General features: G+C 38.2%; 1 protein-coding gene across 2 annotated transcripts in view; it reads right to left on the bottom strand.

Moving 5' to 3' along the window:
• LOC128657371 (oocyte zinc finger protein XlCOF6.1-like) overlaps positions 1–27,387 on the bottom strand; it is a 107,447-nt gene that overhangs the window by 78,981 nt on the left and 1,079 nt on the right. For both annotated transcript variants that reach the window (XM_053711696.1, XM_053711695.1), the window contains exons 2-4: positions 26,771–26,876; positions 21,301–21,405; positions 8,061–8,208 (exon numbers count right to left, since the gene is read on the bottom strand). In XM_053711696.1, the coding sequence (XP_053567671.1) occupies positions 8,061–8,208; positions 21,301–21,405; positions 26,771–26,848 (331 nt within the window). In that variant the 5' untranslated portion in view covers positions 26,849–26,876. The remainder of the gene's footprint in view (positions 1–8,060; positions 8,209–21,300; positions 21,406–26,770; positions 26,877–27,387) is intronic.

The raw sequence follows: 27,387 nt of genomic DNA, 5'->3' as shown, positions 1-27,387 counted from the left end.
TAAAGGGACAGTATACTGTAAAGTTTTTCCTTTAATGTGTTTCCAATTACTTTTTTTTACCAACTGTATAAAATGTATAAAAAATTGCTTTTTAAGGTTTATTTATGTATATAAAAAGCTGATTGTGTTTTGAAGCCACAACCTAATAAAATGGGTTGAGCTTGTAGGTAAAAATCAGATCTCATTACTTTATCACATTGTGTACATATACATGCTTCTTTATCTTATATCTGTCCATAAATTAAAGATCAATACTTGGAGAGAACAATGGACAATTAACATTTTATTACCTTATCTCTTCTATACCCACTGGGAGTGTATTTTCTTCTGCTGGCTGTGTTTACACAACTTATCTATAGCTTGGACCTAAGGTCAGAAACTTTCAGAATAGGTCGGGATACCACTGGCTAAATCAACTAAATAAAATGCCAATATAAGGGGTAAAGGACATAATTGTAAACAATTTAATACACTACAGCAGGTAATGTGGATAATTGGGAACAAATTAAAGGGGAGCAAATGTTTTGAGTAAACTGTCCCTTTAATTCCTCCTACAATCCCTCAGTCATACAAATGGCCAAGTAAAGAGAAAAAAAAAAAAAACTAGAAAAGCAGGAAAAGGACAAAGCAAGGCAAATGAGTGCAAAACAAGTTCGGTCACCAGCTGTACAGAACAAGAGCCGGACTTGTCTGAAGGATTTTGTAGCTTCCACACAGAACTTCATATTCCTTATCACATCTAGGTTGTGAAGTAGTCACTTAATACTCCAAGTAGTTGGGCACGTTTCAGGAACCCAGATTTCCTAAGGAGGAGTAACTGTCAGAATCATAAGCTTAATTCTAAAAGGCCTGAACAAATGTCTGAATATCAGGAATGTTAACAATTTTCTTGTGATACAGAGCAGATATTATCAAAATCTGACCCTCAAGAGAACTGGTTGATAAGCCTCTCTCTAAGCCATCCTGTAAAAACTTAAGAACTATAGGAATTCCAACATTGTTTTCATTACACCAAGCCAAAAACGTTTTCCATACAGCTGGCGTTTATAAAGTGTTTAAACCAATATTGCAATTGAATTTCTTATATAGTATCTGTCATGCCAACATCGGGTCTTGAACTCTGGTCTCATGTTGCATGCCAGTGAATTTTCACTGAGCCACCAGAGGGCTTTAGTTGTGGATGCTTTCCTTTTGTTTTTCTGCTTTTTCTCTCAGGCTCTGTAGCTCCATCTCCTGTCAGCTGTTGGTGGTGTGCAATTACCAACAGACGATTTAAACCTGCCTGGCTAATCAGTCTTTGTCCTGACAGAGTTTTCTCAGTCTGTGCCTCTGGTTGTGGAAGAAGAATCTTTTTGCCATTTACTTTCTGGTATTGACCTTTACTGATTCTGTTTATGTGGGACCCTTTTGCCTTGAAACCTGATTTTGGTCTGACCTGCTGGATTTACTCTGTAGAAAAAATATGATCCACTCCTTCCAAAACAGGGTAAGAGAGTACCAAGGGTACCATACTGGGAGACTATTGAGTTCCAGGGAGAACAGTTTGGGGAGTGAGTGTATGATTAAGTGGCAGTGGATCTCATTTGAGAAAATAGATGTAATCTATTGAAAGTATTATCCTACCACTCTTAATCCTCTATTAGAACTGCTGGATTTACTATCTTGCCTGTTTTCTGAACAAGCCTCCGGATTTACCTTGTACTGTATTTGCCAGAGAGATACCAATCCCTCTAGTCTGACTTTGTTTCCTGGTTTAAGATGCAGTTCCTGATGCCATCTTATTGCTGCAGTGCCTGAACTTTCCTGGTCCTCTTCAGTTACAGTGTGTACCTTGTCTACTGCCACTCATAAGTACTCCTGCTCCCCTGCAATTCCTTAATCTGTGTTTAACCTCTGCCTGCCTGAACAGCCAAGGCCTGTGTTTAACCTCTGCTGTATCCTGTGTTCAAGCAACTCTTGTACTTGGTCTTGCAAGTATTCTGCTTGTGATACCAGTTTGTGTATGTCTCATCCGTCATTATGCCCTGGCAGTCATGGACCCAATCACCAACAGGACCTGTCTGGGAATCCTCTCATCTTGTGGCAGAAAACCCTGACCCAGTGAGTCAGGTTATGGAGGGGAACCAACAACCACTGATTAATTTAGGAGCTGATCCTCTTAAAACTAAGGAAATAGATCCTGGACAAGCAGCAGCCCAGGACAACCGGAAACATCAATGTCCCTTAGCAGAGGCTAAGGGACATTGGAGCTACCCTAACCCTAATACAGCCACACCAAGCCCAGTCAAAAGGGAAGGAAAGACTGGGCGCACCATTGGTGTTCAGAATGGCAGGGGGGGGGGGGCAATACATTTGTTGTTGACCACTCTGGTGCATTTAGATTGGGATGCAGAAGCCCTACAATAGAGGTAGGGGTTATGAGTGATCTGACGGCTGAAGCCCAAGCACGATTCGCAGCTGGCCAGGTAAGACCATGTTTCCCTGACTCAACCATAGCAGCACCCCAACTGATATAAGATACTGATAGAATTTAGGAGGGACGCGAGGGAGGACTCCACTTTGGCAGCATATCGCCCCAGGGCAGAGGCAGCCCCCACAGGGTTGGACGGAAAGCACATAGAGTGGAGTCAGGGACTGTTGTACAGGGTGACTGAAGGGGCAGGTTGGGGAGTTACACAGATCCCCAAGAGGCAACTAGTAGTGCCTCAGAAGTACCGTTCCGAGCTTCTTAGGATAGTCCATGATGTTCCCCTAGAAGGGTACTTAGGGAAAAGGTGCACATTACACTGCCTAACCAAGACATTTTTCTGGCACGGGGCCCATGATTATGTCCGGCGCTACTGACGCTCCAGTGACACATGCTAGGGGGTCGGGTGGAGGGGTGATCACTCCACGGCTCCACTTCGCCCCATGCGGGGGAACCTTGTAGCCGTGGATACAGTTGGGCCCCTAGCTAAATCTAGTCCCAGAGGTAAGATATACATCCTTACCCCAGTAGATATACCCGGTATCCAGAGGAAGTTGCGCTCACCAATATACATGCTGAGACAGTGGCTGATGCTCTAGTTAAAGGGATAGTAAAGTCCAAATTAAACTTTCATGATTCAAATAGGGCATGCAATTTTAAACAACTTTCTAATTTACTTTTTTCATCAAATTTGCTTTGTTCTTTTGTTATTCTTAGTTGAAAGCTAAAACTAGGTTGTCTCATATGCTAATTTCTAAGCCCTTGAGGGCATAAGTTCATGTGTTTCATATAGATAACACTGTGCTCATGCACAGGAAGTAATTTAAGAGTCAGCACTAATTGCCTGAAATGCAAGTTTTTCAAAAGATCTGAGATAAGGAGGCAGTCAGTATAAGCTTAGATACAAGGTAATTACAAAGGTAAAAAGTATATAACAGTGTTGGTTTGAAACTCAAAAAAAAAGTATATAACAGTGTTGGTTATGCAAAACTGGTGAATTGTAAAAAAGGGATTGCCTTTCTTTTTAAACAATAAAATGTTTATTTATTTTAATGGTATTTACTATCCCTTTAAGGTATTTTCAAGGGTAGGGTTTCCCCGGGAGATAGTGTCAGACCAAGTAATCCAATTTACCATCGAGCTAACTCAGCAGCTCATCTGGATTAAGCCTGTTCGGAGTTCCCCCTACCATCCCCAGATTAACGGCCTCTGAATGGTTCAATGGCACCCTGAAACAGATGCTCAGAACCTTTGTAATCTCTTGCAGGGACTGGAAACGATTCTTGCCCCATCTTCTATTTGCCTATACATAAGTATCCCAGGAATTAACAGGGTTCTCTCTGTCTGAGTTATTGTATGAGAGGAGGGTTAGAGGACCCTTAGATCTACTTAGGGAATACTGGGAGAGGAAGGCAAGTCAGGAAGAAACCCCCATCATCCCATATATGTCTTAGAACTGCGGGACCGTTTGGAGTAGCTGACTGGAGTGGTCCGTAAGAATCTTCAAGCAGCCCAAAACCAGCAGAAGGTCTGGTTTGACAGGGGTGCCCGTAACCATAGCTTCTTGGTGGGGCAGGTGGTCTTGGTCCTCCAGAATACCAGACAGAATAATTTGCAGGCAGCATTGCAGAGTCCCTACACTAAAGTAAAAAATTTCTGCGACACTACTATATAGTTGCATGTTGTTCAGATGAGAGTCCAGAGGACATTCCATGTGAACATGCTACAGAGACTATGTAGATGGGGAAGAGGCAGTAGCGGCAGTATGTGCGGCTGCTCCCAAAGAGGTAGATAGCCCCACTCTACCTAATCTGTTAGAGGAGGCGAGTAGAGCGGGGTCTCTGGAGGTAGTAAGGCTAGGTGAGGATCTAGGAGCTTAGAAATGGGAGCAGATCAACTCCTTACTTTAGGACAGGAGGGATGTGTTTTTGGCCAAGCCAGGATATACTACATTGACAGTCCATTAGGTAGAAACACCAGGGAAGACCCCCTTTCCGGCAACCTGTTTATCGGATCCCTGATGCTGTAAGGAAAGGTATGAGGAGGGAGATAGAGGAAATGTTGGACTTGGGAGTTATTGAACATTCCACCAGTCCATGGGCATCCCCTGTCATACATGTACTGAAACAGGTTTGCTCTACATGGTTTTGTGTCGATTACTGACACCTACATGACAAGACCATTACGAATGCCTACCCCATGCACAGGATAGATTATTATTGGATTGTATGTCCCAGGGACATTTCTTGACAACCATTGATTTATGTAAAAGGTATTGGCAGATTCCCCTACACTCCAAGGCCATCCCCAAGTCTGCATTTATCATCCAGTTTGGTTTATATCAGTTTAAAGTCATGCCTGAAAAATGCCCCAGACACTTTCAACGGATGGTGGATCAATTCCTGGATGGCCTCCAAGACCTAGATGATATTGCCATATTAAGTGCTACCTGGAACAAATCCAGTTGTTCCCCAAGTGCCCTGGTCCTGGCTGGCCCGGATCCATCTAAACGATCTCTAGTCCACACAGATGCCTCCATGTTTGGACTTGGAGCAGTTTTGAGTCAGAATGGGGAGGACGATGGGGAACATCTGGTCGCCTACATCAGTTGAAAGCTCCTGCCATGGCAAGTCAGCTATGTGGCTATAAAAAAAAAAGTTTGGCACTGGTTTTGGCCCTCAAGAAACTGCAGCCTTAGTAATAAGACCGATACTTCACTATGCTCACAGATCACAACCCCCTGGTTTGGCTGAACTGAGTGACTAGGACAACACCAGGCTGTTGCAGTGGAGCTTAGCCCTGCAGCCTTACAATTTTTCCATCCAGTATAGACCTGAGAAACAAAACGGCAATGCCGGATTGTCACGGCAAACTGAAATGAGGATTACGCAGCTTGTTTGAATAATGTTGTGCTTTACAGGAACTCCCTTGATGAACTCCCTTGGTGGTTGTTCTTCCCAGGACAGCCCAAAGCTGATCCATTCAGGATCTTGCTCAGTCTGCCAGACCGTTGGTCAAGGGGGGGCACTGTGACAGTTCGCCAGTAACATATATGGGCCATGTGTAACACAGCGCCATCTATTGGTTGAACTATCCTCATAACATCATATAACACAGCGACAGCGCCTTCTATTGGTTGCAAGTTCACCACTAAAAATGTGTATAGAGAAATGACTAATTTGCATGTATTTGCATAGGGTAAAAATGCAAACAGGTGGCTATTAGTGTTACTGTGTAGAACCAACTGAATCCTCCATCCGGTTGGCAAAGTTATATTTCATTATTATATTGTTTCCTATATGATTTTCTATGTTTATGTTTTATGGAGTGTGTGTCACCAGAAACTTACTGGTTTGTTTGTAGAAGCTAATCCTGGGTAAAATAAAGCATTGGTAGTACTTCCTTTTGGGACAGTTGGTCCTGTTTGGTTCTTTCAAGAATACCATTAGGGGTTTAGGGGTTAATGGGTTAAGTTTAGTAGTTACGATGTGGGGGCTAGAGGTTTAGGGGTTAATAGGTTTATTTAGTGTCGGGCGATGTTGGGGGCGGCAGATTAGGGGTTAATAGGTAGTTTATGGGCGTTAGTGTACTTTGTAACAGTTTAGTTATGAGTTTTGTGAAACATTTTTGTTTTGCAAAATCCATAACTACTGCTCTCAGATGGCGGAACGGATCGTGTCGGTATAGGCTGTAACGCAAGCATTTTAGCTGGACCGCACAACCTGTAATACGACGCTATGGAAAATCCTGCACTCAAACGTAATTTTTTTTTAGTGCAAAATGGACGTTGCGTTACAGGCTAAAATGCTTGCGGTATAGCTATACCGCCGCAACTCGTAATATGCGTTACTGGCCATTCCACGCGCAATGGCCAATTTTTGGGCAGTTTAGCCATACAGCAACACTTCTAATCTAGCCGTATGTTATTTAGCTCTTAAAAAGGGATAGTCTAGTCAAAATTAAACTTTCATGATTCAGATAGAGCATGCAATTTTAAGCAACTTTCTAATTTACTCCTATTATAAATTTTTCTTCGTTAGAAAACCGCCCCATTTTTGGTTCAGCACCTGGGTAGTGCTTGCTGATTGGATGGCTACATTTAGACACCAATCAGCAAGCGCTAGCCAAGAGCTGAACCAAAAATGGGCCAGCTCCTAAGCTTACATTCCAGCTTTTTAAAATAAAGATACCAAGAGAACGAAGAAAAATTGATAATAGGAGCAAATTAGAAAGTTGCTTAAAGGGACACTGAATCCAAAATTTTTCTTTTGTGATTCAGGTAGAGCATGTAATTTTAAGCAATGTTCTAATTTACTCCTATTATCAATTTTTCTTCGTTCTCTTGCTATCTTTATTAGAAAAAGAAGGCATCTAAGCTTTTGTCTTGATTCAGACCTCTAGACAGCACTTTTTTATTGGTGGATTAATTTATCCACCAATCAGTAAGGACAACCCAGGTTGTTCACCAAAAATGGGCCGGCATCTAAACTTACATTCTTGCATTTCAAATAAAGATACCAAGAGAATAAAGAAAATTTGATAATAGGAGTAAATTAGAAAGTTGCTTAAAATTTCATGCTCTAACTGAATCACAAAAGAAAAATTTGGGGTTCAGTGTCCCTTTAAAATTGCATGCTCTATCTGAATCATGAAAGTTTAACTTTGACTAGACTATCCCTTTAAGAATTGAGCAATTTCTAATTCTCTGAATATAAACTGCACCCTGCAAACCTCTCAAGATTAACTCTTTTATATATATATATTTCTACAATTAAATAACAATGCACTCTATATTAACATTAGAGCTGTGGCTAGCCTTGTTGTCTGCCGACTAAAGCCCAGATTGGCTCCTACAAATAAGGCAAATTGTGAGTTTGGCTTTTGATAAATAATTGCAGTAAAAAAAGTAAAATTTTTATGTGAAAGTTCCCGGTTTTTTAAAAAAAAAAAAAACTATTAAAAACAAGGGCACTTTCATATTTTTTATTTTAAAATATACTTACCTTTTCTTCTTAAAGCCGCTCCAGTGCTTCACCAGCCCGTCCCAAGCCTCTTCATACGTCAGCAATGACGATTCCGGCATCTTCCAATCACGGCTCCCCCCCCCCCCGGGTAATCATTGCCTGAGGCAACGCCGTGATTGGAGGAAGCCGGTATCATCATTGCTGGGTAAGTAAACCAGGAAGAAGCAGGCGGGGCATCGTTTCAGAACGGCGATCCGGCGTTTCAGAAGAACAAGGTAAGTATTTTTAAAATATGGTGCTATGTCAATTTTCATAAATGAAAGTGCCCCTGCTTTTAATAGTTTTTTTTAAAAACCGGGCACTTCCACATGAAAATTGACCTTCACTTTAATGTGAGACTTGGCTGATATGTTGTTCTATAGCAACACAAAAGAGATGTGTAATTACAATGTGTTCACTGTCCCTTAAATATTCCTGACAAACTTTTTTCCTCTCAAACACTGTAAAAATGCTTTTAATATTTATGTTGAGTATAAATAAAGCTTGTTTGTTTATAATCAGACAGTTTATTAGTGCACATATGGAGTAACAGTCACGTCAGTATTGTATGGTCATTTCCTGAGCGTTACCTGAGCTATCATTTCCTGGGATCTCCTTAGTCCTAAGTGCTTGGTGAGTCTTCATCATGACGTCCTTGTAAAGCTCCTTGTGTCCCTCTATATACTCCCACTCCTCCATAGAGAAATACACGGCTACATCATCACACTTTATAGGCACCTGAAACACACACACAACTGATTCACTGCTGACACAGGGCCTGGTTCTGTCAAACATTTTTACTGACAGAGTCAGGATAATGTTACTGAGAACATGCAGAGACACAGGCAGAAAGTAGGAACTACATACAGGGCCAGGTGGCTCAGTAATGGGAGTCACTTTGCCCTGATCCTGTTATAATGTCACATTGCCTAGCAGCGCTCACATATCTGCTCAGCCTGTGAATGCTGCTGTGGGGGATAATGTTAATGATAATGTGGAGAAGAGATTTTTTTTTCTGTATTCCTGAATTTCTATAGAACACATTTTCTAGGACTTCCGGTGGGAGGAGCGTGAGACAAGACACGCACGCTCTGAGCTCTGTGTACCGAGCTCTAACGTTACATCTCCCCAGCTCTGAGCTTCTGTTGGCGGTCTGACACGAGAGATCGCCCTGGGAAGAGAAAGCCTAGGCGGAGCAGATAGGAGGTCCCAAGTTACCACCATGGTCGGGTGGTACCGACAATAGCCATACTATTTGACAGCAAAGACCAGCAGAGACGGTCTCTCAGAGGAGATACACTGCAAGCAGCAAGGCTAAAGTGGAATGCTTAAGAGCCGATACAAAGCTGGGAGCCGATATACAGCGGGTAGCTGGTAAAATAGAAGAAAAGCTGAGACACGGCAAAGCTGCAAAGAGTGACACGCTGCGGTGACTGAGGCGGGCAAGTTCGGGAGGTGTCCTGAGCAGGCCGGCCCCCCCCCCCCTAACGGCAAGTGTGGCGCTGTGGTGCAGCGGTAAGCAGCCAAATCTGGAGAGAGAGCTACCAAAGGACTATCGATAAACGCAAGTATAAGCCTGTGCACGGCGCAGAACTCTATATTTCTTTTTTGCTGCCGGGGTCAGTAGAGGTAGCCAGGTACTTGTGGGAGAAAAAAACTTGGAACCATCTCAACAAACTTGCCCTGATAAGAAAGTCCAGAGGACATGTGTTCTAAGAAGGGATAATAATCTCAAAAAAGAAGGGAAAATTGTTTATTGGTGGCCCCAAGTGACGTTAAGCAATATCTTTAAATTATAAGTGGAAAACAGGTTGGCCATAGAGTGTATATTACAGAAGTATCTGAAAACTTCAAGGCCTATAAAGCATATCTGGCAGAAGCTCACAACAACACGGGCATACGTGTATTTCGCTTTTAAGGTTTTTTTTTGAGGCAAGCACATGTGCTGGACATTAGTCGCTGGCCATATGTAACAGAAGGTCATTCTAACATATTAGTAACAAATTTTCTTTTTGTCCGGCAGGCAAATATGTATATATGATCAAAGTTGTTCTTTTCTTAATTTTGAACTTGCAAGTCAGCCCTAAAACATTATATAGGCAGCATTCTAGCAACATACAACTGCGCAGGGTATGAGCTGGCTGAATATTGTTGGTTAATGTATTGCTGAATGTTTGACTGGGTGACCTATTATTTGGAAATAGAATGTATATATAAGCTGGAAAAGATCACTTTAAAATTTGACCTAAGAAGCAGTTTTGGGGCTAAATCTAACAACTGTATTGGAGATATTATGCTTATGTTTAGATACACAACGGATCTGTAATATTAAGGTGACATAATAGTGAAAGACGGCAGGCAAAGGTCCAGAAAGTGCTGCCGGTCCGTTACAACCCCTGAAATACATATACCCATATGTGATAGGTGATACATATAGAGTTGTGAGCATTTATAATTCAAATGCACTATAAGCACAATAACAAACAAAAATTACAATAACAAAAGGGAATACAAAAAAAATATTTTAACTACGCCTGCTAGACTTCAAAATGTCCAGTGAGGGGTATTACAGAATAAATTAAGTAATAAAGGTAATAAAGGTCTTTAGTTTGAAAGAGTAGCTATATAGATAAGCTAAAGGTTTTCATGTAGTCTCTTAACGTAGTGGACCTAAAAGCTGTTTGTTGATTATATTGACTTGAAACTTAGCCACTTGAAAATAGGACTGAGTAATCTACCTAACAAAAGCAAGAGAAAGAAGTAGTATAAGTACTGAAAGTGGAAACCGAAATTAAGAGGTTTAACCAATAGATATTTGAACTTAAAAGAAGCAAGACTTCTTTGATGGTATTGAGGTTCTAGGGACAAGAGATAAAAAATAATTAGTCCTCTTAGAGGCACTTAGCACTGATTGACACTTTTTAATGATTTTTTACACTTGGTATATTATTTGAGTGTGTGCACTGTCTTCACATTCACACCCCCCTTTTTTTTTTTTTCCCTTCCTCTCCTTCTCTCTTCTTCTTTTTGTGTCCTTCTCCAATAGGGAGTCATAATAAATAAGCACGCTTGGATTCTTTCAAGCCGACCACTGAATTTGCACAGAAGTTCTGGGTGTATTTAGAACCCAGAAACTAATGGAAAAATACGTAAAAAATATCAAACCTAGATCCCCAGCCATGCCACCAAGGAAAGACAAAAAATGTAATAAAACAGTACAAGAGGTAATGGTAGAAACAGCATCAGAGTCACATCAGACAGGAGAGAGAGCTGTAGACACACAAATTACGAACAACCAAATAGTCGATCTACTACTCCCACAATTTGAGGTAATTAAAAAGGAACTGTCTGGTCTCACTGTTGAGATCAGGCAATTCTCAAACAGACTGACAGAAGTAGAGACGCGGGTCTCTGAGCTGGAGGATACATATATCCACCAGGAGGAGATCACACGGAAACTTACAGACACTATAAAAACTTTACAGAACAAAGTAGAGGACCTAGAGGACAGGTCAAGAAGAAACAACGTGAGAGTGGTAGGCCTACCTGAAACACCTGAGTATAGTGATCTTTTGCAATTTGCTTCTGTGACACTGCCTCACACCTTAGGTATGACAGCTCAAGGGGGACAATTAGCAGTAGAGAGAGCACACCGTACCGGCCCCAACAGGGCGGGTATGGATACTAAAAATAGACCTAGAATGATCACGATTCGCTATCTTAATTTTCAAGATAAAGTAACAATCATGAGGCAATATAGAAAATGTCACCCACTGATTATAGATGGTAAACAGATATTAGTATTCCAGGATTTTTCGGTAGATACATCTAACAAGAGAAAAGAAATGTCCCCTTATTGTTCAGGATTGATTAAGGCAGGGATGAAAGCGAATCTAAGATATCCTGCGAAAATAATTGCTGAAGAAAAGGAAGGGCAGGTAGTGTTAAACTCCCCAGAAGAAGCAAAGCAATTTTGTATCAAAAATGAGATAACTATCTAGCTCCTCTGGGCTACACATAACAGGTTTAAATGAGACAAGAATGATTATATTGATGGCTAACAGAATAATAAGATTAGTATGGTTAGGGTTTTATTTTAGACTAAGTTGGGTGGGGTTTTCTTTTTTTTTTTTCTTCTCCCTTTTTCTTTCTTCTCTTTTTGCTTTTTTCTTCTCCCCCCTCCCTCCTGTCTCTCTCTACTCAGAAATTAAAATACAGGTGATATGGGAGATAATTTGAAGTGCATTTCATGGAATATTGGAGGTGTAACCTCCCCAATGAAACGCAAAGGTATTTTAAAGACTATCAAAAAATGTAACCCTGATATAATTCTTTTACAAGAACTCCATTTAAGAGAAAATGAAATTCCTAAACTTAAGCCCAAGTGGGTAGCTGAGATAATAGCGACTCCCTGCCTAACAAGGAAAGGCGGCGTCGCCATAATGATAAATAACAGGTTAACTTATAATATAATAAAGACAGAACGAGACATTGAAGGCAGATTTTTAATAGCTCAAATAGAAATAGATTCAAAGAGGTGGACATTTTGCAATGTTTATGGCCCAAACAGCTTTGATAAGGAATTCTGGAATAAACTTAAAGATAAATTAATTCCTTATTTAGACCAGAATTTAATCCTGGCGGGTGATTTCAATATGACCTTATACCCAGAAGTAGACAGATGGAGACAAAAGAAAAGCGCTAGTAAATATAAAAGAGAGGCTAGTTTTTTCAGAGAATTTTGTAAAACCTTAAGAGTCAAGGATATATGGAGAGCCCAACATCCAGACACGAGGGAATATTCCTGTGAGTCTAAAGCGCATAAAAACTTCTCTAGAATTGATATGTTTCTAATAGAAGAAAAAATTTTGCAAATTGATATTGAAACGGAAATTTTAGACTTTATTCTATCGGATCATGCTATTATATCCCTTAAGTTGATATTACGTGTATCAGAGCAGACAAATGTAAACACTTTCAGATTCCCTGGGTATATGGTTAATAACTTAGGCTTTTGTAACTGGCTGACACAAAGATGGCAGGAATATGCTGATTTGAATCAAGGATACAGACACAAACCAGAAATTTTCTGGGAAGCGGGTAAAGCCGTATTGAGAGGGGAAATTAAACAGTATATGATCAGAAAGAAAAAGAAACAGATAGCTAGGGAGGTACAACTAGCGAACCAACTTAAAAACCTATATAGAAAGTATATTTTAATCCCCAATAAGGTATCCTGGGATAAATATGTGAGGGCCAAAGCAGAGAGAGAGCTGTTTTTGAACAATAAATGGGCATTAGAGGATATTAAAAACAGGAATTACTGGCAAGGTATCCAAGGAATATCAGCCAAACATCTGGCCAAAATGAGGGAGGTTAGGAAAAATAAAAACCTATGTACTCTGATAAAAGTTAAAAATAACACTTATACGAAAGCGACTGAAATTCGGGACGCCTTTCATAAATATTATCAAAAACTTTACTCACAAGGGGAAATAGACGTGCAGGCAAAAGAGAAGTTCTGGAAAGAAATCACTTTACCTAAGCTGGATAGAGAGAAAGCAATTCAATTAAATACTGAAATAAGCATTGAGGAAGTCAATATAGCCATTGAAGCAATGAAATCAGGGAAAGCTCCAGGCCCTGATGGAATATCTGCCGAATTTTATAAGATATTGAAACCAGACCTGGCGGGAATTTTGTGTGAAATTTTTAATCTATATTTTGGGCATAACCAAAAACAATCACCATACTTTACGGATTCGATAGTGACCTTGATTCATAAGAAAGGCAAACCAAAAGAAGATATGGGTTCATACAGACCCATATCTCTACTTAATAATGATTATAAGATACTAATGGCTATTATTGCAGATAGGCTTAAGAAAGTAGTTGGGGACATTATCCATCCAGACCAGACGGGATTTATGCCAGGGCGAAATGCCGCCAGAAATATTCGTAGAGTATTATTAACAATTGATCATTACTATAATAAATTACATAAAACAGACAGCAAATGCAAATCAGATTTGGCACTAGTAACTATAGACGCAGAGAAGGCATTTGATTCGATAATTTGGGATCACATGATGACTTCTCTGAAGCAGTTTGGGTTCTTTGGCAATATGGTCAATATAATTGAATTAATATATAAAATGCCCAGATCACAAATCTATGTAAATGGAGCGCTCACGCCGTACATAACACTTCAAAGGGGTACTAGGCAAGGATGCCCGCTATCCCCAATACTTTTTAATATTTCATTAGAACCACTTGCAATTTACTTGAGAAAAGAGATAAGGGGGATTAATTTTGGTAAACAAAAAATAGTCGTATCACTCTATGCAGATGACATCATGCTATTCTTAAGCGATTCAAAGACAGATATCCCAAAAAGTCTAGAAATAATAAACTGTTTTAGTAAATTTACGGGATATAAGATCAACACCCAGAAATCTGAGATTTTATGGCTAAATAAGACTAAAACAAGTTATATTAAACATCCATTTAGAGAAGTGATTACTATAGAATACCTAGGAATTAAGCTAGGAAACAACCCTTATATGTGGTATACCCTGAACTATACGCAGCTTTTTTTAAAGTTGGAAACCGAACTACAAAGATGGAAATTGCTTTTCCTTTCCCTCTCAGCTAAAGTTATGGTAATTAAAGCTATCTTATTTCCGCGTTTAATGTACTTATTACAAAATCTACCACTGTTTATTCCTAAGCAGGATTTACTTAGATATAACAAAGCGTGCGCAAAGTTCTTTTGGGGAAAAGGGAGACCCAGAATAGCGACAGACAGGATAACTATACCCAAAAAATATGGTGGTATGTCTCTACCAAATTTAAGATACTACAATTGGACCACCATGGTAAAATATGCAATAGACTGGTTAACGGAGGCGCAATATATTACATATTATGATATAGAGTCGGAGTTGATAGCCCCCTTTAATCTGAAAGCCGTCCTACACCACTCATATGGAAAATTGCCTGGTAATATCAAACAGTTGTTGACATTTTCAAATATAATTTTGGCATGGCAAAAGTATTGTAAAGTATTGGGGATAGAATATAGAATATCACAATATCTACCCATAATTGGATCACCAGCATTTTCACCAGGCATGCACAATGTAGTATTTAGGGAATGGCAAAACAAGGGAGTTACATATTTTGCGCAGCTGTTAATGGAAGGTACAAACAATATACAACTATTTAGCCAGATCGCGGGTAAGTTTCAGCTCCCTTCAAATAACTTTTTTGCGTTTCTACAAGCTAGAAGCTTTATTACAACATTAATAGCGGAGACAAATCCGGAATGGAGGCTACGAGAAATAGAGGCAGGTGTTAAACGTTATAAGGGGGGGATTAGAGCAATATCCTACTGGTACGAGGCGATATTTATAAAACTGGGGGACAATTACCTGACGGGGATAAGAGATAAATTTAAAAAATACTTTCCTAACATACAAGAGCAGGACATCAAGAAGAGTATAGGAGTAGTTGTAGAGACCACCCCAATAGTTAGCTGGAGGGAAGCTCATTGGAAAATACTGAATAACTACTATCTTAGTCCAGACAGAATTAACAAATGGGCAGCAGAGGGCCTGAGTCTGGGATGCTATAAATGTAATGCGGAAAGGGCGGACCTTTTGCATTGTTTTTGGTCATGTCCCAAGATCAGACAATTCTGGGGAAGAATTAACTATTGGCTCAATAGATACATTCAAATACGGATGGATTTTAATCCAGAGGTTGTCTTTTTATTATACCAAAAACAGATAAGGCCAGGAGATAAACAACTAATTAATACTTCTATTATGGCAGCGCGAAATTTAATTTTAAGAAAATGGAAACTTAAAAAATCCCCAAAGATGGTGGAATTTACAAAGCTGATAAGGACACAAATGACAGCAGAAATATACGACAAAAAACTAGCCTTGGAGCATAATCTCCGAAAATATTTCAATAAATGGCTTAAAATAATTGTAGAATGGCCAATTGAGATACAAAAACAATTTATAGCCCCGCTAAGAAATTCTTTAGCTTTCCAGACTTTGATATGTGAAGAGAAGATACCCTATCAGTGGGGTGAAGTAAGAGAGAGGATGGTGTAGTGTTGGGGACCGGGGGGAGAGGGGAAGAGGGACTAGCTCTAATTTTCCTTTTTTTTTTTTTTTTTTTTTCCTTTCCTTTCTTCTTTCTTTTTTTCTTCTTGTTTTTGTTGTTGGTATGTGCAGCAGGGTAAACTTGAATGTAAAAGGTTTTTTAAGAATTATGTTTAAAAACCCAGCATTGTGTGTAAAGCAGTTTGACTATGAAATGTTAACAAGATAAAAAGCGGCTAGCTTTGTCTGATTTTCTTTTATGTAAAGCATGATAAGAAGCCCTGCGAGGCGCAAAATGACGAACTTGTGTGTTCTTTTTGTTTGTATTACACATTGCTGGATATAAATAAAGTATAAAAAAAAAAAAGAACACATTTTCTAGCCATTAGACCACGGGTTGGAATATGCCCCATACGCCATTGGATAATAATAATAATAATAATAAATATATATATATATATATATATATAATCCAATTAGCACGTGTTCCAGCACTCCAGCTTCTATATGTAGTGAAGCACCTGGGTGAAATCCTCTATGAAATGTAGATAAGAACTAGGAAAGGGAGGGCACTCTCAGGATTTGTGTAATTTACATATAAGCAATAAAAGTCAATTTATTGTTTTTGACAACAACATTAGTAAGTCATAGGTCGACGTTTCGGCTTACGTAGAAGCCTTCATCAAGACAAGTGAAAAACTCTTATCGGCGTCTCACAGCCGCATACAACAACACCGGTAGGATAGAATCCGAAACGTCGACCTATGACTTACTAATCACAAAAGTAGTAAATGAGTACAGCACCTGTTGGTTCCTTAAAGCAGGTTTTAGTTCTGTGTGATGCCCGTGGAGAAAGGGTTACTGCCACCCTTACAGCAACATAGACAAATGGAATCCACAGCACCAATTAGGTAAAAGAAAATACCTTTATTTTCACATTACATGCGACGTTTCGGCCTTCACAGCCTTAATCATGCATACAAAAAACTTCAGCCTCTGTCCACAGTATATAGGCTGATCAATTAAAACATTAATTACAAACAGATTTGACAAAATGTTTCACACAGAGCAATTACTCCCTCTAGTGTTAGTCATATTTTACTACATCCTATAAAATTTAACTCTCAAGTTACCAAAAATACAATTACTAGAGGAGTTTCCACTGAATGTACAAGTGTCATTAAAAACAAGAAAATATATAGGAACAAGTCTTACTGCAATCTTATATTTCTATAGTAACACTACTAAAGTATATTACTGACACATTTTACCAATCTTACTGATAAACTTTACCTATGTGTTTAAGTGAACAAGTGACTTTACCTATGTGTTTAACTAAACCAAAACTAACTAAAAAAATTTTTTGAAGAAAATGTTTTTTGTTTTGAATTTTTACTTTGTTACATTTAGAGAAAGACAGAGAAATCTATTTCTCTATTTAACCCTTTAGGGTACATACAATCTAATTTATGGATCCAGTAAGTTTCTTTTTGTTTAAGGATCCTCTCCCTGTCACCCCCTCCTCTTAATGTGCCTACATGGTCAATAATCTGCCACCTAATTTGACTTATGTTGTGGCCTGCCTGGATAAAATGATTAGAAACAGGAGCTTCTTTATTACCACATCTCAAGTTGGACTTATGCTGATTAATTCTTTCCCTGCCTTTTCTAGTCGATTCTCCAATGTAAATAAGAGAACATGGGCATTTAATAAGATAGATTACGTAGGATGTCTCACATGTATAATAACCATTAATTTTATATTTATGCCCTGTTCTTGGATGGGAAAATTCTTTCCCTTTTATCATTGCATGGCAATTAGAGCACCCTAGACAGGGATAAGAACCATAAGATTTCTGACCCATATGGCTTTGTTTAAGACTTTTGGAGGGTCCCAAATCATTTTTAATCAGTGTGTCTCTCAAATTTCTAACCCTCTTAAAGGCCATAATGGGATTATTTTGGAATATCTCCATATCTCTATTACAATTTTTAATAATATTCCAATGCTTTCTTATGATTTTAGTAACTTCAGTACTGTATGAATTATATTGTGAAGTAAATACCATCCTCCTACTTTTATTTTTACCATTTTTATTATTATCTTTAGGGGCATTATTATCCCTGTACATTTTCTTCTCTCTCTGAAGCCTTGAGATCTCTTCCTTAATGAGGTTTTCAGGATAACCTCTGCTAACAAATCTGTTGCCCATTTCCATCATTCTGGTAGATAATATTTCTTCATCCTTCACTATTCTACAGACCCTAAGGAGTTGACTCCTAGGGAGTGAGTCTTTTAACCTAGTTGGATGGAAACTATCATAGGCAAGCATAGTATTCCTATCAGTGGATTTTCTAAAAAGATCTGTTTTAAGGGTCCCATTATCTTTATAAACCCTAGTGTCTAAGAATTCCACTGAAACCTCACTATGTATAAGGGTAAATTCTATCCCTGGGATAGCGGAGTTTAAGTCACATACAAAGGATTCTAGGGATCCAACGTCACCCCACCACACGCCAAACACGTCATCTATAAAACGCCACCAGGCTGCACCATATTCCAAGAACATCTTATTAGTATATACAAAATTCTCTTCAAAGCTGTTCATGAACAGGTTGGCGTATGCTGGGGCAACGTTGGATCCCATTGCAGTCCCCCTGACCTGTACATACCAGTTGTCTCGAAATAAAAAATAGTTCCAGTACAGGATAAGAGTTAATAAATCACAAATAAATTCTATTTGAGGAGAATTATATGTACCAGTACCACTTAAAAGTTTCCTAATAACTCCTATACCTGTCTCATGCTTAATGGCAGTATAAAGACTTTTTACATCAAGTGTGAAGAGTATATATTTCTTACTGGGTAGATGTAAACTGTATAATTTATCAAGGAAATCACTAGTATCTTTGATGTAGGCCGACATTTTAATTACTTCATGTTGTAAAATTTTATCAAGGAAAATGGCTATGTTAGTGAAGATAGAATCTACACTGGAGACTATGGGCCTCCCTGGGGGGCATTTAGCATTTTTATGCACTTTTGGCACAGTATAGAATATGGGTGTCCTAGGATGTTCTTTGTACAAATAATCAGATAATTTAGTATCAATAATATCATTCTTAACTGCCTTGGCAAGTATGTGTTTAATTTCCTTTTGTATTTTAAATACTGGATCCCCTGCAAGTGGATGATATGTAGTATTATCTTGTAATTGTGACAGTATTTCCTCTACATAATATTGTTTATCAAGAACAATGGTGATTATTTGTACAAAGAACATCCTAGGACACCCATATTCTATACTGTGCCAAAAGTGCATAAAAATGCTAAATGCCCCCCAGGGAGGCCCATAGTCTCCAGTGTAGATTCTATCTTCACTAACATAGCCATTTTCCTTGATAAAATTTTACAACATGAAGTAATTAAAATGTCGGCCTACATCAAAGATACTAGTGATTTCCTTGATAAATTATACAGTTTACATCTACCCAGTAAGAAATATATACTCTTCACACTTGATGTAAAAAGTCTTTATACTGCCATTAAGCATGAGACAGGTATAGGAGTTATTAGGAAACTTTTAAGTGGTACTGGTACATATAATTCTCCTCAAATAGAATTTATTTGTGATTTATTAACTCTTATCCTGTACTGGAACTATTTTTTATTTCGAGACAACTGGTATGTACAGGTCAGGGGGACTGCAATGGGATCCAACGTTGCCCCAGCATACGCCAACCTGTTCATGAACAGCTTTGAAGAGAATTTTGTATATACTAATAAGATGTTCTTGGAATATGGTGCAGCCTGGTGGCGTTTTATAGATGACGTGTTTGGCGTGTGGTGGGGTGACGTTGGATCCCTAGAATCCTTTGTATGTGACTTAAACTCCGCTATCCCAGGGATAGAATTTACCCTTATACATAGTGAGGTTTCAGTGGAATTCTTAGACACTAGGGTTTATAAAGATAATGGGACCCTTAAAACAGATCTTTTTAGAAAATCCACTGATAGGAATACTATGCTTGCCTATGATAGTTTCCATCCAACTAGGTTAAAAGACTCACTCCCTAGGAGTCAACTGATTAGGGTCTGTAGAATAGTGAAGGATGAAGAAATATTATCTACCAGAATGATGGAAATGGGCAACAGATTTGTTAGCAGAGGTTATCCTGAAAACCTCATTAAGGAAGAGATCTCAAGGCTTCAGAGAGAGAAGAAAATGTACAGGGATAATAATGCCCCTAAAGATAATAATAAAAATGGTAAAAATAAAAGTAGGAGGATGGTATTTACTTCACAATATAATTCATACAGTACTGAAGTTACTAAAATCATAAGAAAGCATTGGAATATTATTAAAAATTGTAATAGAGATATGGAGATATTCCAAAATAATCCCATTATGGCCTTTAAGAGGGTTAGAAATTTGAGAGACACACTGATTAAAAATGATTTGGGACCCTCCAAAAGTCTTAAACAAAGCCATATGGGTCAGAAATCTTATGGTTCTTATCCCTGTCTAGGGTGCTCTAATTGCCATGCAATGATAAAAGGGAAAGAATTTTCCCATCCAAGAACAGGGCAAAAAAAAGAAACTTACTGGATCCATAAATTAGATTGTATGTACCCTAAAGGGTTAAATAGAGAAATAGATTTCTCTGTCTTTCTCTAAATGTAACAAAGTAAAAATTCAAAACAAAAAACATTTTCTTCAAAAAAATTTTTTAGTTAGTTTTGGTTTAGTTAAACACATAGGTAAAGTCACTTGTTCACTTAAACACATAGGTAAAGTTTATCAGTAAGATTGGTAAAATGTGTCAGTAATATACTTTAGTAGTGTTACTATAGAAATATAAGATTGCAGTAAGACTTGTTCCTATATATTTTCTTGTTTTTAATGACACTTGTACATTCAGTGGAAACTCCTCTAGTAATTGTATTTTTGGTAACTTGAGAGTTAAATTTTATAGGATGTAGTAAAATATGACTAACACTAGAGGGAGTAATTGCTCTGTGTGAAACATTTTGTCAAATCTGTTTGTAATTAATGTTTTAATTGATCAGCCTATATACTGTGGACAGAGGCTGAAGTTTTTTGTATGCATGATTAAGGCTGTGAAGGCCGAAACGTCGCATGTAATGTGAAAATAAAGGTATTTTCTTTTACCTAATTGGTGCTGTGGATTCCATTTGTCTATGACTTACTAATGTTGTTGTCAAAAACAATAAATTGACTTGTATTGCTTATATGCAAATTACACAAATCCTGAGAGTGCCCTCCCTTTCCTAGTTCATATATATATATATATATATATATATATATATATATATATATATATATATATATATATATATATATATATATATATATATATATATATATATAGATATATATATAGATATATATACATACATATACATATATATATATATAATCTTGTTTGTTGTTCTTAGGTAAATTAGTGCATTCTGTACTAGTGTGAAGTGATACCATCACAAACTCTACTGTATCCTCATTACGTTAACTAAACTGCCAGAGCCCCAATTACAATAAACCCCACCACAAAATGTCAGATTCCCGGTGCATTATAATGTAAATAGACAAATATAAATATCTTAGGCTCTGCAATAAAAGATAAAACAAAACAATGCACCAAGTCACAGGGACACACAGCTGTTATTATGACATATTTCATCAGCTCTCACCTCCTCTGTCAGCAGGTACACGATCTGCAGGGTGTGGGTCAGTATCCTCTCTGTTGTCATCTTGTCCCCGGTCATGTGACTCACTGTCAGTGAGTTAGTCACACGCTGCAAGAGTGAAACATAAAAACAGCACTGACCACTCTCACATTACGTGTGTATCCTGTTATTTTCCATCTCATCATGGTGACATTCTGAGAATGTGTGTAAAATGCCATTGGTGAGTTTGACAGTAGCCAACACAATGTTACTGCTAAATACCATCCTTGTTAACAGAACATTAACATTCAAGATTCAGATAGGAGAGGCAATTTCAAACAACTTTCTAATTTACTTCTAAATTTGCTTTCTTTTCTTGGTGCTAATTGGTGACATTACTGATATGCCTCTTATCATTGGCTCAGTCGAGGTGTTCAGCTAGCTCCATGTAGTGCATTGCTGCTTCTTCAACAAAGGATATAAAGAAAATGAAGCAAAATTGATAGTAGAAGCTCTATATGAATCATGAAAGAAAAATTGTGGGTTTCACATCTCTTTAGGTGCCTATTTTCAAAATGTCTGTGCACACAATAAATGTTATACATGCACAGCATATGTATCAGCAATTAACCCCCTGCACCATATAGACCTAGATACTACCTCATAGAGTTCTTTGCCCAGTGTACTGTGTTGACATAGTAGCTACGTCCCACATGTTGGCACATGATGTGGTCCTTGCTGCCAGCTTTGACAGTGTAGACTGAAGCTGGGGGCAGAAGGCCTCTGTCTACATATGGTAAGGGAGTGCTGATCGTGCTCCCTTACCATATGAAGCTAGATTGGCGATTGTTACAGAGTGACACTAACTATCTGTAACAATCCTCCGTTGCTGCAGAGTTGTAGCGGTGGGAGGGAAGTGGATGGGCGGCCCAGTGGAGGAGTAGGGAGGGGAGATGTTTCCTACACTAAAAAAAAAATATTTTGAAGGGATAGTGTCCTACACTACAGAGGGGGATGGGGGAAAAATGATCTTGGAAGGAGGTTGAGGGGTCCCCTACACTACAAAAAAAAGATTTAATAGATATAAAATAAAAAATATATATAATAAGTATAATTTATTACTGGCAGGGGGTAGGAGGTGTCAGGTGCTGTGCGAAGCTGCAATTAGCTGCCTTTTAGTTTTCAAAAACCAATGACAAAGTCACGCATGTCTGCTGTTTCTGAACAAAGGGGACCCCAGAGAAGCTTTTATAACTTTTTGTCTTATGACTACAGTGGTTGTGTGCAAATAATTTCAATGAAAAACCAAGGTTAGTGAAAAAAAATAACTCCCCCCCCCCCCCATATGTTCGTATTTAGTGCATCAAATATACCAAAATGGGCCTAGATCAATACTTTGGGGGTTGTCTATTTTAAAAATATATATAGTTTTCATAGGTAAATAAATAAAAAAAAAGCTCTATTTCTGTTTAAACTGAGTGATAGCATAAGTGCTAAAAATTCTTCTGTATTTTTAGCAAGTTTGTCTATGAAATTCCTGATAGTGAACATACATTTTTAAACAACTGTCCAGTTTATTTCTATTATCAATTTTGCTTAGTTTATTTGGTACCCTTTGCTGAAGAAGGAGCAATGCACTCGAGGGGCAATAGGCATATAATGTGCAGCCACCAAAAAAAATACAAGGGAAATAAGCAAATTAGATAATAGAAATAAAAGTGAAAGGTGTTTAAAATTGCAGGCTCTATCTGAATTATGAAGGAAAAAAATTGGGGTTTCATGTCCCTTTAAAGGACCAGTCAACACTGTAGATTTGCATAATCAACAAATGCATGATAAGAAGACAATGCAATATCACTTAGTCTGAACTTCAAATAACTAGTAGATTTTTGTTAAATCAATTGCAAAGTTATGTATATTTCCACTCCCCCTGTATCATGTGGCAGCCATCAGCCAATCACAAATGCATATACGTATATGCAGTGAATTCTTGCACATGCTCAGTAGGAGTTGGTGACTCAAAAAGTGTAAATATAAAAATACTGTGCACATTTTGTTAATGGAAGTAAATTGGAAAGTTGTTTAAAATTGCATGCTCTATCTGAATCATGAAGTTTAATTTTGACTTGTGTGTCCCTTTAAGTGCCACATTACAAAATATCTGTGAACACAATAAATGTTATATACGCACAGTACTTATAGAAGTAACTTAGTGGTGCATTGTAAAAGTTTGAACATACTGTACAATTAACACATTATAAAAGGTCTGTGTACACAAAAAATATGTTTATTTATGATACTGGCAAATTATTAGAGCAAGTTTTTCACTAAAATGGCCCTTTATTGTGATTGTAAAGTTACATGATTTAACCCCTTAGTGACCAGACCACTTTTCCATTTGTTGACCGTCTGGGACCAAGGCTATTTTTGCATTTCTGCAGTGTTTGTTTTTAGCTGTAATTTTGCTCTTACTCATTTACTGTACCCACACATTATATACCGTTTTTCTCGCCATTGAATGGACTTTCTAAAGATACCATTATTTTCATTATATCTTATAATTTGCTATAAAAAAATATATAAAATATGATGAAAAAATGGAAAAAAAAACAACACACTTTTTCTAACTTTGACCCCCAAAATCTGTTACACATCAACAACCAACAAAAAAACTCCTATGCTAAATAGTTTCTAAATTTTGTTCTCAGTTTAGAAATACCCAATGTTTACACGTTCTTTGTCATTTTTGTAAGTTATAGGGCAATAAGTACAAGTAGAACTTTGCTATTTCCAAACCATTTTTTTTTCCTCAAAATTAGCGATAGTTACATTGTAACACTGATATCTGTCAGGAATCCCTGAATAACCCTTCACATGCATATATTTTTTTTTAGTAGGCAACCCAAAGTATTCATCTAGGCCCATTTTGGTATATTTCATGCCACCATTTCACTGCCAAATGCGATCAAATTAAAAAAAAAACTTCACTTTTTCACAAACTTTAGGTCTCTCGCTGAAATTATTTACAAACAGCTTGTGCAATTATGGCATAAATGGTTGTAAATGCTACTCTTGGATCCCCTTTGTTCAGGAATAGCAGACATGTATGGCTTTGGTATTGCTTTATGGTAATTAGAAGGCCGCTAAATGCCGCTGCGCACCACACTTGTATTATGCCCATCAGTGACAGGGTTAATTAGGTAGCTTGAAGGGTTAATTTTAGCTTTAGTGTAGAGATCAGCCTCCCACCTGACACATCCCACCCCTTGATCCCCCCCCAAACAGTTCTTATCCCTCCTCCACCCCACAATTGCCCCCGCCATCTTAAAGGGACACTGTACCCAATTTTTTTCTTTTGCAATTCAGAAAGAGCATGCAATTTTAAGCAACTTTCTAATTTACTCCTATTATCAATTTTTCTTCGTTCTCTTGCTATCATTATTTGAAAAAGAAGGCATCTAAGCTTTTTTTTTGGTTTCAGTAGTCTGGACAGCACTTTTTTATTGGTGGATGGATTTATCCACCAATCAGCCAGTCACCAAAAATGGGCCGGCATCTAAACTTACATTCTTGCATTTCAAATAAAGATACCAAGAGAATGAAGAAAATTTGATAATAGGAGTGAATTAAAAAGTTGCTTAAAATGTCATGCTCAATCTGAATCACAAAAGAAAAATTTTGGGTACAGTGTCCCTTTAAGTACTGGCAGAAAGTCTGCCAGTACTAAAATAAAAGGCTTTTTTTTTTTTTTTTTTAAATAAAATATATATTCTGCTGTGAAGGATCCCCCCTTTTTTCAACCATTTTGGGTACTGGCAGCTGTCTGCCAGTACCCACTTTGCATTTAAAATGTGTTTTTCTAAAATAAACCACTATTTTTCTGTAGTGTAGCTGCCCCCCTCCAAACCCTACTCCCTCCCCCTCCCAGACCTATTTTAAAAAATTATTTCCCCCCTCCTCTTCCACCCACAACCACCACCACCCACCATCCTCTCCCACCACTTCAGAATTTAAAACTGAACGATCGCGGGTGCACGCATGCACGCGTACGTGCACTCCCCCCACGCGCGCTCCTGCGCACATCCAACAATCATTTCCGACTGCTGGCCGGAAAATTGCCAGCGATGGGCCACCCACCCGCCTCCCTGCAGCTGCTCCCACCCACCAACGATCGGCACCATCGCTGGCCAATGCAGAGAGGGCCATAAAGTTGCTCTCTCTGCATCGGTGTGCCAAAAAAGGTATTGTAAAAGCTGCTGGAATCGATCAGGATCGCTTCCAGAGCTTCAAACCCAAGAGGACGTGCCAGGCACGTCCTTGGTTGTTAAGTGACCTCCTATGGAGGACGTGCCTGGCACGTCCTTGGTCATTAAGGGGTTAAAGCCCAGTATTTAAAAATACACTTTAAGTCATTAATCTTTACAATTACGCTTTTTAAAAATATTTACCTTTTTGTTACTGTAAACACACAGACGATCCTCTGACGGCATCGCCTGAAGTATTGAACAGATCGATGATGAATCCGGCTTCTTCCAATCGTTGTGTGCCCCATTTGACGTCCAGCTTGTGAGGCACACAACGATTGGAGGAAGCCAGATTTGTCATTGATCTGCTAAGTACTGAAGGAGATGCTTTTATGACTTAAAGTGCCCATGTTTTTAAAGTATTTTTAAATACTGGGCTTTAAATCATTCAATTTTACAATCACTTTAAGTGCAACAATGCAAAATTTCTGGACACAATACTCGTTTTATAGCCGCATATTATACATCAGAAATTAAATGCTGTGTTGCAAATGGTCTGCGTACACCACTGGTTTTCAAACCTGTCCTCAAGCCTCTCTAACAGTCCAGGTTTTCACGATTACCTTGGAAGAGAATTATTTCACCTGTGCTCCAAATCAGATATCTTTAAAATGTGGCCTGTTTGGGAGGTCTGAGGACAGGTTTGAAAATGAATGGTGTGCACAATAGATGTTTTATAAATGCTGAAGGCAAAATAAAGAGTGATTTATTGCAGTCCTCTGTATGGGTGAATTTCTACAACAGAACAACTCTTCACTTTTGTAGTTGCTCAAGCACCTTAAAGGGACATGAAATATTGACAGAGTAGGTCATTTTAAACAACTTTCCAACTTACGATTATTATTTAAGGTGCTTCTTTCTCTAGCTATCCTTTGTTGGAACAAATACCTAGGTAAGCTCAAGAGCAGCAAAATTGGTGGCTTCAAATATATGCCTCATTGGATTACTTGATGTGTAACAGCTAGCTCCCAGTAGTGCTGCTCCTTCAACAAAAGATACCAAAAAGACAAAGCAAAATTGATAATAAGACGTAAAGTAGAAAGTTGTTAAATATTTTATGCTCTGTGAATCATGAAAGAAACCCCAGTTCTTTCTTTACCTCTGAGCATCTGTCACCTCTTGTTGCTAAGCAACTAATACACATATGCACTGCAGAAGGTTACCGTGGTGTCATTACAATATTTTCTCACCTCCCCCGTCAGCAGGTAGAGAATCTCCAGGATGTGATACAGTATCTGCTCAGGCAGCTTCTTCTTCATCTTGTTCATGGTCAGTTAGATTGTGTAACACTGAGACCTGCAACAGTGGTACATACATGACAGAAAATTCACATATGGGAATAAAGGCTGTAGAAACAAAAACACATATGCACCCACACAACTATCCCTATATCTGTATTGAGATATACACAGTAGCAGACCTACTCAACATGGGGCCCTGGTGCAAAGGCTACTCAGTAAGTTAGTATGTAATAGTAATTATATACATGCTGCTCTGTAAAATTATTTTGAGGATGGATAGATGGACCTGCAACCTATACATATATACATACACACACACAGGTAGCCCTCAGTTTACGCCGGACGTTAGGTTCCAGAAGGAATGGTTGTAAATCAAAACCGTTGTAAATTGAAACCCAGTTTATAATGTAAGTAAATGGGAAGTAAGGGAGATAAGTTCCAGGCCCCTCTCAAAATTGTCATAAAGTAACACCTAATACATTATTTTTAAAGCTTTAAAATTAAGACTTTAAATGCTAAACATCATAAACCTAATAAAATAATCACACAACACAGAATATATAATT

The sequence above is a fragment of the Bombina bombina genome, chromosome 4, assembly GCF_027579735.1.
Source record: "Bombina bombina isolate aBomBom1 chromosome 4, aBomBom1.pri, whole genome shotgun sequence".
NCBI lineage: Eukaryota > Metazoa > Chordata > Amphibia > Anura > Bombinatoridae > Bombina > Bombina bombina.
The sequence above is the reverse complement of the archived record's forward strand: the minus strand, read 5'-3'. Positions and strand labels throughout refer to the sequence as shown.